Source organism: Hibiscus syriacus, unplaced genomic scaffold (genome assembly GCF_006381635.1).
Source record: "Hibiscus syriacus cultivar Baekdansim isolate YM2019G1 unplaced genomic scaffold, ASM638163v2 tig00006753_pilon, whole genome shotgun sequence".
Taxonomy (NCBI): Eukaryota; Viridiplantae; Streptophyta; class Magnoliopsida; order Malvales; family Malvaceae; genus Hibiscus; species Hibiscus syriacus.
Genome location: NW_024062111.1, coordinates 878,814 through 896,559, shown reverse-complemented (window position 1 = coordinate 896,559; position 17,746 = coordinate 878,814). Strand labels below are relative to the sequence as shown.

The window sequence follows — 17,746 nt, the reverse complement described above, 5'->3', positions numbered from 1 at the left end:
TATGAGGTCAATAGTCTTATATAAATACATTCTCGATTTATCTCGTGCATAGCAATTATTTTTACATGATTTGTATAGACATCGAATAATTTTGAAGCTCTAAAGGCAATGATCTTGTAGTACTTAGATAGTACTTTTAAACCAATTATGATACAATGATTATGGATGTAACACCCCCAACCCGTATCCGACCCGGATACGAATATGAGGTGTCACATTGACTTCTTGTATGATCTTTAAATTTCATGCCAACTACTTTAATTAAACAAAATAACATATTATATTATACAGTATTTCTGATATGATCTTCTTGTATGGGTATGATGTCTTGTCTAATCTTAGCTTTGCTCTTCCTGTTTCTCTATATCTGCGTGTGAAACACTCACACGCTAAATCGATGACTTAGTGAGGCATAAAATGCATAAATGACATACTGAAACATGTAACTATATTTTCGCACATACAGACACATCACATATTTAATCAAATAAAGCATATATCATCATGCATTCAACCCATAATAACATATAATTTAATACATAGTTCATTCATTTTATTACATTTATTAGTCCATGGTACATTACTGAGAAATAAACTCTGCAACCAATTAATATATATATATATATATGTTACCTCATATCAAGAATCCATAGAATATCTCCTATATTAACAGCATATATGATCATACAATTAATCAATAACGTATCACAGTATGCAACGTTAATTCATTTTATATCCATTATTTATTTTCCCATGGTACATTATTGGGAACTAAAGATATGTGAGTGTATTGAGGTTGTACACAATACTGTCACCACAGATCGTATAAAATACACCGAAGAGCCGCGTAGAAAATACACCAAAGTGCCATATAGAATGTCCCGAAAGACCACATATATGTCCGAAGGACCGCGTAGAAATGTCTCGAAGGACCACGTAGAATTGTCCCGAAGGACCGCTTAGAACCCTCGATTCTTGGCATGCCAATTATACCCTCAGATTTCATATCAAATAACATGGGCTTTACCATTTATTTTATTTATTATATCTTATATCACATAGACCAATAATCACGTAGATTATATCACATAGCTTATATCTTATGTTCATGTAATCACGTAGATCATGTCACATAGCTTATGTCTTGTGTTTATGTAATCACGTAGATCATGTCACATAGCTTATATCTTATTCTCATATCTTCATGTAAATCATATAACATATAACTCCTCATCACATAGCCTATATCACAGTTTCATATATGCACATCTTTCAATTTTACATATATGATATCACATGTTCATATAAGAGTTTATATCAATAACACAAAGTTTATATCAATAACACAGCTTATTTTACTTTTTCACTTAATCATATAATTACATTATACCAATTCATATAAATTATCACACATCATGTACTTACTTAGTTCATGATCATATAGTTTATATCATATTTTCACATACTGACATAGATCAAATCACATCACTTACATACTAGTTTCATATATTCATTTAGTTTAGTTTCACATAGCTTGTCACATAGGCATGTATTCACAAATATCATATTTACATAGTTTATATCTTACTCATATATCCATACATATCATGATCACATAGAATAACATATCACACATAACTCATGTAACATGATGCATATAACATGTAGACATATAATTGTATTCATGGATTCATGCAATGGAAACATTGGAAATAGACTCATCGCAAGTCTCATTTCCATAAAACATCATATATGAATTAGTAGGCACTCACCTTAGCCTCACTTAGTTTAATCAACTCCTATAACTCTTTATCTTTCTCTTGATCGATCTTTACTCGTCAATTGTTCCGGAACTTGCTTATATTCGATATCTACACAAATATACATTTGATACAAATATCATAATTCTAATCATTATGAATCAATCATCATTAATCTAAACTAAAAGAAATACTTAATTCAAATGTTCACTTTGAATAGTATCAGTACCCAAGGTATAGTACCGATACTTCCTTACTGTGGTATCGATACTATACTTCAGTATCGATACCCTTTTTAGGTTATGGAATTCCATCTCAAAAATGGTATCGGTACTTGCATAATGGTATAGTACCCTTGGTATCGATACTATCCCTTCAATATCGATACTTTTTAAAGGTCTCATCAGATTTTAACTTATGGTATCGATACTGTTCCTTCAGTATCGATACCTCAAACCCAATTTTGCATATTTTGCTTTGGAGTATCGGTATTGTTCATCTAGTAATGATACCCTTGGCCCATAACATATTTATTCTAGCTCGAAAATTCACCAAAACTTATTTGAATCCTACTTCTTTAACTCCTTTTATAGTAAAATCCTCAATTATACTTAACAAGAATAACTTGTATCATTGAAACACCTCTTAACATCCAAAATCCCAAGAAATCCCTTAAAACCAAAAATCATACCAACTTATCAACAACGTTCTTAATCCTTTCTAACACTTTAGATTTCTTATTCCAGTATATGTCAAGTCAAATTTCATTTCAAAACTCATTTACTAACTCTTTCTCAGCAATTCACTCAAAAACCCCTTACTCTTAATCATTCATAACTTCCTCATCTCTTGGTTTTAAGCAATCTTAAGCTTTCCTTAAGCTTGTGTATCGCCCAAAGAGCATAAACCAAACTAAATTTCAAGAAATAACCAAGTTATAAGAAACTCACCTTTTAAAAATGGGGTTCACAACTGAAGGAAGAAGAAATAAGCACTTTTTCTAGATACTTCTTCCTCTCCCACTTCTTTGCTTAAATATCCAATGAAAAAGAATTTTAAATTCTTTTCTTGTGTAATGACCATTTTGCCCTTCCATCACTCCATCATTTGTATATAATCCTACATAAAGTATTCTAATTAAGTCCCTAAACTTTTCAATTTATCTAAAGTTGATCACAAAATTTTAAAGTCTTGCAATTTGGTCACTAACCCGATGTTTGGGATGTTACAATGGACCAACTAAGATACAATTGTTATGGACCAACTAATATATGAGATTCATGACATGATTTCTTTTCTCTTCTTTGAAGGAAAAATATATATATTTATTCACATTTTATCAATTTTATGGTCGTCGAGGTACTCAATAGATTTACTTATACATATTGAATTGTTTTAAAATCCTTTCAGTATATGTCTATTTTTAGATAAAATTTATATTTAAGCGACTAATCTAAATGTCGATACAAAACTTGTTATTAAGATTCTTTATCTCAAATAATCTTGTTAAACAATTAAGATGTTTTTGACACTCCTCAAGAGTTTTAATTTAAGGCTATTCAAAGTTCTAATGATATTCAAATTATCGATATATATAATAATTAAAACATATTTTGATCTTGATGTCTTTATAAAGACACATGAACAAGTTGAATAATCTTTATAACTCCAACAAATATTCATTAAGTCATATACACCACATATGCTCAATCTGATTCATTATATCTCAATATTAAGCATGTATATTTGTACAAATTTCCAAGAAATTCTCAAATGATTTTTATAGAGAGAACCACAAAATCATTAGACACATTATAAAGTTTTTCATAACTACCAGACTAATAAAGTAATTGTATCCACCATAAAGTAATTTAAAAATTCTTTGTAATTTAAGTTATATTTTATATCTTACAACTACTCATTTTATACATCACTTGCATTATCCCTTTAGGAGTTTAAATTACTGGTTCAAAAATTTCATATTTTGGAAGTTGATTTAACTACATTTGAATAATATCTTTCTATTTTAACCAATCATTTTTATATTTATACTCATTGATAAATTTATATTTAGAAAAATTCTACAACGTTTGTCGAGCGTAGATAAACACGATTACAATAAGTACCATTAAATTAATCTATAAAACGTTAAATTATAAAATACTAAACATATAATTATAAATTAGTTAAAAATCTTGTAACCCCTCAGACCGATAAGGTTAACACGATCTGATCTGGGGTGTCACATTAAGCCATCAGAGCGACCCACCGTAAAAATAGCAAAAATTTAAAACTTTATTAAAACATTTAAACTCATAAAATCATTTATAAATACCAAAGTAATATTTACCAATATTAATAAATAAAAACAGATTTTCAGACTCGTATAAAACAAAATACAACCTACATGCCCCTTAATCACATGTACCATACTCTGCAAGCAACGCTAGAGAAACCCTTATACTGATGTCGATAACTGCACTAGTACGATTCTTTTAACCTGTAATGGTGAGCAACAGAGTGAGCTTTAGAAAGCTCAGTAATACAGAACTACCATATGATGTTGAAGAACGTGCAGATAACAGATAAACATATATTTCCTTATTGGTTCAGGCATCTACAGATTTTTAGGCTAAGCTGAGGTCCAACTGATATCTCAGTAGTAACAGATAATAAGCTTTCAGTTCAGAGGAAAATATTATGTTGACTGTTTAGGAGATTAGAATAGGTTATCTAGTGTGTTCCAGCAAAACCAGTGAAAATATACGAACTTTTTTTCTAAAACATATTTTTTTTCAAAAATCCTAATAATCCCTTCAACCGCTACACATCATAATGTGTAGGTTCCCCAGAACCATACTACCAACCGTACAACTAGTAGGCCCTGAGCACAAAGCCGAGGAGCTGCAAATGTACTTCCTTCACATTAACCCCCCCAAAATAAAACATTTTCCGTCAATAAATGGAGATATCATAACAGAATCCAGATAAAAAATCAGAACAAAATTTAGATAAAATATTCATGTGATTAGGGAACACACTAGAGTTTCCATATATTATTCAGATGTACTGGATAATCTTATTAGGCAGAGAATACGGATCTTCAGTATACCATTAGAATGCCGAAAGTTAGAATCATTATTGGAAGAGTTCATTAACTGATGAAATCATCAATTATTCAGAATGTGATTTTAACTGATAAGGAAGAGACGAAGATTCGGAACATTACAATCTATGTCGATAGATCGGATTATCGAACAATTCGAGCTGAACAACTCCCAGAACTGATACTTGTCGACTGGCCAATTCATTTCCCTTCCAGGGTATTTACTCTTTAATACCAAAAATTCTTATCCATAGATCATCTTCGGAATCATCGCTGAATAGATCTTCCAATGGTCTTTATTTCATTTCCACGCTTCAACAATATTAGGAATACTGACGTACTTGATTTATGGTTCAGAACCCATAGTAATGGTATACTATGTAAACTCATCAGAGCTTCCAGACTTATCCAATCATTTACTTAATCCTCAGTCATTGAGGTTACTTAGTTCATTTAGCAGTCAAGTCCATTCTAGTTACTTCGGGGTTTTCCAGGGTAATTCAAACATTTCTGAATTTCGGATACATATTGTACTTTCGTTCACCTCAATTTGGTATTTATGGTTGATTTGTCTAACAAATATCCATTTCTTAGTACCGAATACGCTATAGAGTTGAGCTGATCTGAGTACTTCCAGAATTATCATCGATCTAAACTTGAGGAGATGAACAAGAATTCAAGTGATATCTATGCCATTCAGGAACTGACATAGCATAAGCGTTGGTCGACCAACTTAAGATGTGTTTCATAACTTTTAAGGGCAGTGCAATATCCATGTTTAATTGGATTCCTTAATGAATCCAAGACATTTGCTTATTATTGGCCATAAGGGTACTTTGGTTATTTTGATGCTCAATGTTAATTCAGTCATTTTAGAGCTTGAGGATATCCAATCATTCCTGGCTTGGTGATATTCTTGATTCATTTCCATTCTAGGGGTATTTTGATCATTTTATAGATACAGAGTATTTCAATTCTTTCATTCAGTCTGATATTATTACTTAATTCAAACTTATCATCTATTCCAGTCTTTTCGAACAATTCTGACAAAAGAGCACCCTCGATAAATTATTCTTCAGGTATTTATTCTTAACTCGGAGATTTTCGGGTCAAGTGCCTTCTCAGATGTTACAAACAAGTTATCAGGAATTTTCTGTACAAAGACAGGATCTTAACAATTAAATATGTAATTTATTGGGTTGGGTACTAATTCTCAGGGTACTTTCTCATTCAGAGTCAACTCATACTATTTTTACCTCTCAAGCGTATTTTCGTAATTCCTTAACCAGATAACTTCGGTATTAAAACTCTTAACAAGGATAAATAGAATTTAGAGATCCTAGAGTTAAATGTTTTTCCAAAATTATCTCTGAACTTGAAATTATTCCTTATCAAACTTTTAATTTCTAGTACAAGCCATCATAATTTTATTAAGTTACCGACTTTTACCGCATTCATATCAAGTGTAGGAATTAACTAACTATACATATGAGATCAAACATTTTCTTATTCATGTATTTACCAATACCAACATGTTACATAAAGCATGAAAATGTAGTAATGCATTACCTCGGTTTTCGTACCATATCGATCGATAATTTAAACTACATTCGAACGCCCTCGATCTTGAAATCAACTTTCAATAATTTCTCAGATACATAACAGCTTCTCAGATATTCCATCAAGTGCCTTCTCATATGTTCCATCATGTGCCTTCTCAGATGTTCCATCAAGTGCCTTCTCAGATGTTACAAATGGTTCGAATCAGGTGATTAATCAGTGACAAATAGCTTACCGGGTTTCAAATTTGGTGAAACGGACTTCAGAATTGGACTCAGGACGTCGAAAAACATAAAATATGACTTTTCAAAAATTTTGACTTTTTGGTCAAAGTCAATGGTCAACGGCGGTCAACGGTCAACGACTCAACGACTTGGCTCGGTCCAGCTGGTCAACTGGTTCTCCAATCTGCCAGACGAAGCCCATTCGCAGGGGGTGGCGCGTGCGGTGCGTGCGGCGGCTTCGGTCATCCGACGGCGATGAAATTTCCAGATTTGTAGATCGGGACCTCGGGATTCTCGTGTAAGTGTTATTTTCAACGAAACATAACGGATCGTAGAATTTTAAAACGTATTAACTTATCCGACGGTGATCGGTAAGTGAGGACGACGGAGCAACAATGACGATACGATTTTGGTCGGGTTTTGAGCGCACGGTGACAGTGAGTCCGATGGTGTAGGAGATGTGATGAATGGGTGCCCGGATCGACCGGAATCGACGAAAAACCAAAGGCGATCGAGTTAAAATCGACGAAGCTTCCGGTTGAGTTTTACGACGAACGACGCCGATTCACGATGGAATAGAGGTCGGGTTTTGTTCACTATTCGATGGTGAGTTTATTGGTGGTTTCTGATCGACGAACGGTGGCCGGACAATGGAGAATTGAAGCTACAAAGGAGGGTTAACGGGGAATGATATTGGGAAAAACATTTTGGGAAAACAGATTGCACGGGGGAGGGGAATTTATTTTTCAACATTTTAGAAAAATAGGTAAATTCAGGTTTGGTCCCTGAATTTCTTGCACATTCTAAAACTGACTATAAGTTTCAGAAACTTATAATTTAACCCCTAAATTGGGGTGAGACAAATCTAAATGTAAATTAATTAAAATACAATATTTATAAAACATTAGTTTTTTAGGGTAAATTATACCTTTAACCACCTAACTATTTATCCTTTTTACTTTAACCACCGATTTTCAATTTTATCAATCATGTCACCAATTTAAATCTTGTCAATCAAGCCACATGCCGTTAAATATTAACGAAGGAGATGCCATGGCAGTTAATAAAATTTCTATAATTATACATTTAGTCCTCATTACTTACATTTTCTATTAATTTGGTCCTAACTTTTAATTAATTCAATAAATTTAATCCTCAAACAGATGGTGACATGTATCACTATGTGATTGGATGTTTTTTCTTAATATTTTTATTTAATTTAATAAATTTTCTATCCAATCAAATGGTGCCACATGTCACCAATTAAGTGAATAGAAATAAATTCAATTAATGACAATTGTTGGTGGTTTAAACCCATGACATGAAGAGAGAAAGCAAACACCTCAACCACTAGACTGCACCATTCAAATGATAAAATTATCACAACATAATACATATAGTTAATGGCAATAAAAAAAAGGGAAATGACCTAATAAGAACTCCAACATGGAAAAATTGAATAATACGATAATATGATATACATACACAAATATTATAACTAATTAATATGTAAATGTATTTTATTTATATTTTAAATAGTTTTAATTAAAATTAAAAATAAAAATAATTTTAATATATTATAATTAAAATATAACGAAGAGCTTCGTTGACTTAGATTTTTCCTGATAATTGAGGGTTTATCTTAGTAAGTATTTTAATTTATGCATTGACTTGTTTATATCCCGGTTATAGTAATAATTTTACAGTTTATTATTTATTCATTATATATTTGGATAAAATTTTATGGGAAACTTGATTTTATTGAATTAGTCTATTTTAATATAGAGTTGTTAAATAAGATTAGAATATGATCAATGTTATAATATTTAAAATATAAGATATGATACATTTCTGTTCAATAAAATTAGAATAATGAAGACAATTTATTAATTTAAAATATGTAAAATTATACATTACAATTATAATATATTAAATTCACTTTTATTTTAATTTTTGCATTAAATGTGATTTAAAATATAAATAAAATATATTCATTTATTAACAATTATAATAATTGTTTATATATATTTTATATGTTCATACTATTCAATTATTTCATGTTGGAGTCCTTACAAGGTAATTTATTACCATTAACTATATAAATTATATAGATTATGTTCTGTATACTAGATAAATTTAGTGGTCTAGTTTAGTGGTTAGGGTGTATAGGTTTTTGGCTTGCGTCCCAGGTTCAAACCACACCAACTGCAGTTATTGATTTAATTTATTTTTCATTCATTCAATTGGTGACACGTGGTACCATTTGATTGAATGTAAAATTTATTAAATAAAAATATTAAAAAAATTCAATCACAAAGTGATACATGTCACCATCGGATTGATGATTAAATTCATTGAATTAAATAAAAGTTAGGACCAAATTAATAGAATATATAAGTAATGGGGACTAAATGAGTAATTATACAAATTTTATTAATTGCCATGTCATCTCTTCCGTTAATATTTAACAGAAGGTGGCTTGATTAACAATATTTAAATAGTTAGGTGACCTGATTGACAAAATTAAAAAATTGATGGTTAAAGTAAAAGAGATAAATAGTTAGGTGGTCAATGATATAATTTATCCTAAAAAGTAATATTATATAAATATTGTATTTTATTTAAAGTACGTTTAGATTTTTGACTAATTTATAATTATACATTTAGTATTTTATAATTTAAAATTTTATAAATTAATTTAATGGTACTAATCATTAACGGTACTCGTCGAGCGTGATAGCACCATCCTTATATTTAATACACTCATTTTATTTCTTTATTTCTTTAAAACATTATTTTTAAAATCATTGTCAGATAAAGTTTCTTTATTTGGTTCTATTCTTGTAATATCTCAATTTAGGGTAAATAGTTGTAGGTAGTTATTGAAGGTTATGGGGGTAGTTGCATCATTTTCTGGAAAAAATAAATTTAAAATTAGTTCATAAAATAATTTTAGTAAGGAAATTTGGAAAATTAAAATAATTTGAAGTTTGAATTTATTGTGAAATTATACTAGACTGATTTATTAAATATAGATGAGAACCATTATGAAATGATGATCAAAATTGAAGCCTCATGAGGTGCAATATTTTATTTTGTAATTTGATAGTTAAATTCCTATTTTAAAAATCTAATTTTAATTATTCTTTTGGAATTAATCAATGGTATCTGATCTATTGATCGACTAATTCAGATTGGATATTGCAGAGGTGATGGTGACCCTCCCAACATAGTTTGTTCCATTTGTAAACATCAGGTTCGAACTCCTGACCTTGCTTAAGGGAATCTAGTGCCTTATCCCACTACACCAATAACATATTTTATTAAAGGGTAAACTACACATTTGGTCACTTTAGTTTGAGTTTTATAAATTTATGGTCACTGGATTAAAAAAATATAATACAATCACTTTTGTTTTATTTTAATTAAGATTTGGTCACTGAAACTTTAACTTCCGTTAGTTTGATGGCTTGACACGTTAGTAAAATGTTTTAATTTTTACTTTAACCCCTAAACTTTAGATAAGATACTAATTAGGGACCATTTTATAAATTCAAAGTAGTTTAAGGACAAAGTTCTAATTTACTATTTTTTATTATACTTTTCTTCTTCACCTAGTTTCCGTACTTGGGTCGGAGGAATATGTTTGCAGAGGTTGTTGAACAAAGTCACCACCGCCGTGTGACTTCCCAGCTGGTTGATGATAATTATTTTCCGAACAAGTAAATCTGCATCATCGATAGATTTTATGAGATATTCCATTAGAAAAACATAGTCACAAACGTGGTTTCTTCTGGATAATAACTCTGCTCCCACCCTTATATTGTTTCAGAAATTGATTAAACAAAGGCTAAAGCTGGGTGTTGAAGCTGGTAGATTTATATAAATGTGCTCAAGTACTTAGATTTTAAAAAACTGCGTAAAAAAAAAACTTGTCAATGTGATATCCATATTTTTGTTTGATGCCTATTTAGTAAACTTCAAAATCACCGTTAAGTTTGATTTTTTATCCCATTACTTTCATTTTCAAATCCTTCTCAAACAATCTTTCATTTTCTCCCAAATTCTCTTCAAAATCTTTATCATTTTTCCCCTTTAGTGAGGTAATGCACTTTTATTATGACATTTGATTAGTTGATTTTTCTACTCAAGCTAAACTCATCTTTTGTATAGTTTTCAAGATCAATGAAAACTCCATGCAAAAATGGATCTTGATATTCCGTTCTTAATTTTTAAAGTAACGATTACAATTGATTATTGAGTTATATTGATGATTTTAGATGTTAATAATCAGGTTTTTAAATTCTAAAACCGTGGTGATTTTAGGTTGAAAGATTTATTAAAAATCAAGTTTGTTTTTTACTTGATTTTGATGTTGGTTTACTTGATTTGACCTTCGAAAATTTTTCAAATCGAATTTATGAAATTATAACTCAAAATCAATTCAAATCGAGTTAAATTAAAAAAAATATTTTTTCAAGTCAAATTTTACTCGCCTCTAATAACACTTTTAATGACTTATGTACATAAACAAATTATCAACTTATTGAATACATGTTTAAAGAAATTTGTATAAATACATAAATTATTTACATATATAAATTTTATAAATATAATTTAAATATGAACGGTACACAAGGATTGGAATACAAATTAAAGTTATGGCACTGGAACTCTTATTTGAATGTGGAAAAAGGAGTATGTGTCCTAAACGGATATATGCGTGATACACGTATGGCCTACCTTACAGATGAACAACATGCAAACTGTACCCAAAATGGCCTACCTTTCCTTTTCTCTCTCTTAATACCAGATGGATACCCTGGAGGAGAGTTCCATTCTTTCTGTGTTTCAACTTTGGTTGGCTCAGCCATAGGTGTTTCAGGGTCCACCGTTGAGCTCACTTTGGCACCCATGGTTCTATCCTCTCTTGGACCCAAGACAGCTGGGTTCGGGTTCAGGTTCGAGTTAGAGGACTTGGGTTTGGGTTCACTATCATTGGCTAAGTTATTCAGAGGACTGTGCCTGTTTGCATTCCAGTTAGCCACCTTTTCTATGATCTTTTCATTCTTTTTTCTTCCTTGAGACTCATTGGCCACATGGGTAAGTGAAGGGAACCAGCCGGCTCTAGGGTTTTCGGCATTCTGTTCTGTCGGGGTTTCGGCAACAGCGGTGTCTTTAGGGTCACGACTGCCTCCACCTTCAACCAATGTCATGAAAGATGGTGGCTCGAACTCGCTGGATTCATCCAAATGTTCTTCAGATGCCAGTTTTGACTTCTTTATGTTTGCTTTCTCTGCTTCTGAAAGTGCTTGTGATCCGGTAGATGGTAAAGTCTCAGAGTCGATGGCAGCCGGGTTGTCGGATTGGGTTGAGAGAACTGTTCAATGGCACAAAAACAAAGAATCAACTTAATTCTTGGATTATAATTACATATGTTAATCCAAATTTGTCTATATAAGATACATTGTACTAGGGTTATATAGAATATGAGCTTTTACATGATCTACTGAAAGCATAATTCAAAAAAGTTCACCCCACATCTTTAATAAGCAAAATAGATGGTAACGTACCTGAAACAGATCCCCAGTGGCCTTCCAAACTATCAGTTCGACTACTAGAATCGATCGAAACATCACCTATGGTTGTATCGTTGAGGTTTAACAGATCCACTATCGGCTACCCTTTGCAAAATTACAGCGCTAGTCTGAGAAGCAGCAGCTCCAGACTCTCCAGTATGGCTATCATTGACAGCACCAGAATGAATCAACTCTTTCTTCAACTGGTCGACTGATGTTCTCTCGATCTTGTTCGGTTCACTATTGTCTACGGCAAAAGCCATTAGATTTTTTATGGCACTCTCTCTATGTTCCTTGTCATAGCTATTTGTTTCAGACTCCTTTTTGTCATCTTGAATGTTAGAAACTATATCCGACTGCAGGCCTTCAGGCTCATTCTGTTCCTCGATGACAATTACGGATTGGTGATGAGTGCTAATCGATTCGGATGTAGATTCAGTATTCATTGAAACGTGTCCCTTGTCTGGTCCATCCCTGCCTTCATCTTCATTGATATCGAACTTTTGGGTTTTTCTTGTCCTGGCATCATCAGAATCATCAACTTCAAGCAAGTCCGATGCTGGATTAGTACGCGAATAACTATTATCAAATTCACATGATGTTCCCATGTCTTTAGTATTATTTTCATCTCCGACTACATTATCTAACTTTCCAGCCCCAACATCAGCATCTGTAACCATAGGTTTCGCATCAGGTACATCATTTATCATGCTTCCTGGAAAACCAGTCCGATGTAAGTCATCAGCAACATAAATTGGTTGCTGTTCTTTGAGAGATTGGACTTCCTGATCCTTCTCATTCTCGGTTGTAACAGCATCAACAGGAGAAAATGCATTGGAGCCTTTATGTAAATCACCAGCAACATAAACCGGCTTTTGTTCTTCGAGGAACCAAACTTCCTCGTCCTCATTCTTAGTTGAATCAGCATCAACAGGAGACAGTGCATCTGACCCTCTATCGATCTGAATTGCATCAGCATTCCCGATAAAGTGCAGTTCTTTAACGATAGCTTCATTATTTAGACCAAGCTTATAGCTATCTTCCGTAACGATGTCTTCATCCATTGGATTCGACACAAAAGTATCGGATTTCTCCCGTGAAGCACAGTCTTTGACTTCATCTTCCTTATCAAGGATTATTTCTTCCGAAGCTAAGGCCTCGGATTGGAATAACTCAACTCCCTTATGATCTTTAAAACCAACTAGCTTAATTTCAGCATCATCTACAACAGGAATATCATCGGGAACAGAGAGCACATAAACACTTCCTTTTTCCTTTTCCTTTTTCTCTTCAATCTTGTTTGAATCAACATCAATGGACGAATCTGTAACGCGTGCAGCATCAGTCTGTATTTCAAAGGTATCTGTTGGCACATTAATATCTTTTGAGGACTCGGCTTTTGTTGAAAGATCACCAACGACCATGTTGAGGGCCAATTTGTCACTATTCTCCTCTAATTCAACGGTTTTGTCAGCTAAACCAGTCTCAGAAGTTAAATCCTCAGTACTTTTGGATTTTAAACTTGCATCCATTAGATTTTCTTCGAAAGTAACTCCGGGGTTTCCCTTTCCATCCGTCTCTTGCTCACCATTTCCGCTCATAGGTGTATTAGAAGACAACTTATCACTACAATCTTCCTTCAATTGAACCATATCTGAAGTTACATCCTGACTTTTCTCCATAATAGATTCCGTTTCAGATAATTCGCCACCATGTTTGCCAGGCTCAACCGAGTCACTTGATAGATTTTCGTTTGGCTTGCTGTCTTCATTCTCATTGGCATCAGCACCGGCTTCCCTACTCTCTTCCGATACACCCTTTACTGTTTCCATTTTGATCGAGACCACATCACCAGAAGAACCATTTTTATCTTCAGAATCTCTACCATAGCTCAGGCCAACATCATTATGCTCAGGCGCGTCTGTCGGGAGAATAGGCATGCTTTTCAGAACCGGATTTTCCTTTTGGCTCCCGTCAGCTGAATTCAGAGGTGATCTAAGGATCCCTGCATATGTAAATGAAACCGAGTTGTTAAAATCAGATCAATAGAATAGCATCTCGAACGGACAAGCAACTTCTTTCAACTTTTGTCGGAAGTATGCCTGTGCAAGGATGGGATTCCGAAGATCTTTCATATATAAAAACAACTGAAAAATCTAACCATTTCCCTATTGGAATCATGACAACTTGTCAATATCTTCACAATCTAATGTAGACAATCAGTATAATTGTTGTTAAGGAATCATAAAAACTTACCAATATCTTCACAATCTTTAAAAGAAATGGCGGGCGTAAGATCCTTGTCAGCAAACTTGTTATCTTCACCGGCATTATGCGCATCCAAATCAAACCCGGTGTCTTGAAATTCCGTCACCGCATCGGAAAATACTTCGTCTTCAGATCTAGTGGACGTTGCTCCTATTCCTCCGATACCTTTCTCCGAACGACGCCGTTGCATGATCTTTGCATCAACTACATTCACCAAAATGGCAAACTAGATTAGAACAGAGAGAGAAAAAATCGAAATCGGTTTCTCTGGGGAAAAAATCAATAATCAGAACCAAAAGCAAGAAAAATAAAGTTAATTTGGAAACAATATGAAAAAAATGATTTAAATTTAAAGTAAAACAAATTCAACCAGCCTAGAAAACAATGAAAAATCCATGAAAACAAAACCCAATTTTTTTTTTCTATAAAAAACGAGAAAACTAAGATTTATTCCCCGGAGAAAAACTTCAACAAGCCCAGAAAATGATTAAAGAAATGAAAATAAAAACCAAAACATATAAACAATAGGAAAAGGAAAAGAAAGACCTTGGGAGTGATAGTTTCCGTGATCTTGATTCTCCATAAACAAGAGGAGCAAGAAGCAAGATTAGAGTTGCAGAGGTGTTGGGAGATTAGAAAATTATAGATAAGCAAAAAGAAGAACTGATCAAAGGGGTTTTTCCAGGAAAAGAAAAATAGAAACCAATCAAATGGAGAGACTTGACTTATCATACATTATATAGTAATTACAGTGTGAAAACGGGTAATCCAATTCGATTTGGGTTGAAGCCTGAACAAATTTTCTGCCAATAAATCACACGAGATTGATTACCCGTTTGAGCATAATTTTTGCCAAGTTCAATTATTTATATCTATGTTTTAAGTTTGAATAGGCTAGTAAAATTTTGGCTTAAACATTGAAATCTCTAGATTCAAATATTACCCTATATAAATTTAGGATAAAGTAAACGAATGATCCCTGATTATAAGATTGTTTTGTTGAATCACCAGACAATTAAAATTATAAAATTATCCTATGATTATATGATATTGTTTTGTTGAGCTATTTGATTATTAAAAATTACAAAATTGTCAATCGACTATTCGAATGTATCAAATTCATTTCTTTTATAAAAAAAATTAAATGTTGCCTGAGCCTGACGTTAACATTCTGACTAAGATATGATAGTTATTTGAGATTATGGGGTTGGATTTTAGCATATCTCAATCGACATATTAACATTCAGCTCAGACTGTCGTCAATTTTTTAATAGAAATAGATGAATTTGGAACATATGAATAGTTGGATAACCGTTATGTGACTTTTAATATTCGGGACTCAATAAAACAACGCTCTATAGTCGAAAGACTATTTTATAACTTTTAATGATAAAAAACACCTTAAAACAACACCTTATAATTAATAGACCATATATATACTTTACGAATAAATTTACTTAGCTATCGAAATTCAAAATATTCAAATTTAATAATAACGTCGAGATCTAAATTTTGATTTATAAATAAAAAGTTAAATTAAAAATTTTATTTTAAGATCAATATTTAATATTTGATATATATTAGTTTAATAATTAAATAGATGTGATTAAAAAACAAAATCAAAGTAAAATTTGTTATTCCAAGTCGAAAATTTTACAGTTGCATATATAAAAGATTCCAGCCCAATCCATTTTTGCATAAAGAGAAAAGAGTAGAAAGTAGAGAGTTGGTAACACAGTTGCACGTGGGGAAACCCTTTGACTAGGGTTTCTCTTTCTTACACCATTCCCTAAGGCTGTTTCGTTTACGGCATAAGATATTACGGGAAATGAAATATTTATTTTTTCGTTTAGTTGATCGGTAATTTTATTTTCGGTAATCATTTATTATTAAAAGAAAATTTTTTGGAGTATATTATCGGTAATGTGATTATCCCTTCGTTTAGGTATTGTTGGATTACCGTCATTTTGGACTAAAATGTCCTTAATTTTTTTTCTTTCAAATTTTTTTTTCTTCTGTCGTTGAATAATAAAAATTCTACGAAAGTTAAATTACAAATTTATCCTTAAACTATTTTAGATTTAAAAAAAAGGTCCATAATTAGAATTTTATATGAAATTTAGGAGTTAAAATAAAATTTTACCATTTCATTAAACCTATTTATCTTTTTAATTTTATAAAAAAATTATATAAATTTTATGAATTTAAATTTTTTAAAGAAAATATATAAATTAATTATAGTAATATTATAGTAGAATTCAACTTGTTAAAAACAAATATATAATAAGGACAATTTGATAAAATATATATTCCAATAATCTTTTATTCCTTTAACCAAACACGGTAATCTTACATTCATACTAAATCAACCAAACACAAAATACAACATTCTCAGTAATCATATTCCTTGGTAATCTTTTATTCTCACTGATAATCTTACATTACGTGAATCAAACGCTCCCTAAATACTTTAACCATTTTTATACATTTTCTTTTGGGTAACATAAAGAACTGGTTCCCTTAAAGAAACATTGGCACTACCCTTATGTAAGGCATCCCACTAGAGACCGCGTATAATTTTACGTTAACAGATAAATTTATAAAATTTTAAAAATAAATATATATTTTTAATAAAAAATATTTAAAAATATATAAAAAGTTTTACAAAAAAGACTATTTCACCTATTTCTCTTAATCCATCCTTGCATCCGACATCGGTGCGGCTATTTGCGAGAGTCCAAGCCCCGCAGGTGCTACATTCGATTCACCAACATGCCAATCAAGTTTAAATTTAGCAAAAAGACACACGAAGTTTTTGTATTTTTTTAAAAATAATATAGTTATCGAATTATTTTTATATTTATTGTAACCGTCAAACTTAAAAAATTAAATAAACTTCTAAACTTTTACAAAAACTAATTTAACCCTAAAATTCAATTAAAAATGTCAATTTGACCAGTCTATCACGTTATCAACCACATCATCAATTATAATAGACCACCACATCAGTGTTGTAGATCATCATATCACCATTGTGAAGTGTCACATCTACATCATAACATCCAACAACGTAAATTTTTAATCAAAAGATTACATTAATTTTTTTTCTAGTTTGAGGATCACATTGACTAAAAAAAATAGTCTGAATGTGACGTTAACTTTTTTATGAAAATTACAAGGGCCTCACGTGCTTTTTGCTTTTAAATTTTATATAAAATTATTAAAATATAAATTTAATAATATTCTTTT

General features: G+C 31.6%; 2 protein-coding genes across 2 annotated transcripts; both read right to left on the bottom strand.

Moving 5' to 3' along the window:
• Positions 1–11,368: 11,368 nt before the first annotated feature.
• Positions 11,369–12,193, bottom strand: LOC120201028. Its single transcript, XM_039201722.1, has 2 exons — positions 12,187–12,193; positions 11,369–12,030 (listed from the first exon to the last, which is right to left on the bottom strand). The coding sequence occupies exons 1-2, from the start codon at positions 12,191–12,193 to the stop codon at positions 11,390–11,392; spliced, it is 648 nt and encodes a 215-aa protein (XP_039057653.1). The 3' UTR covers positions 11,369–11,389.
• LOC120201047 lies at positions 11,448–15,187 on the bottom strand. Its single transcript, XM_039201738.1, has 4 exons — positions 15,044–15,187; positions 14,486–14,701; positions 12,224–14,234; positions 11,448–12,030 (listed from the first exon to the last, which is right to left on the bottom strand). Exons 1-3 carry the CDS (start codon positions 15,078–15,080, stop codon positions 12,286–12,288), a joined length of 2,202 nt encoding a protein of 733 aa, XP_039057669.1. The 5' UTR covers positions 15,081–15,187; the 3' UTR covers positions 11,448–12,030; positions 12,224–12,285.
• Between the last annotated feature and the right edge of the window lie 2,559 nt (positions 15,188–17,746).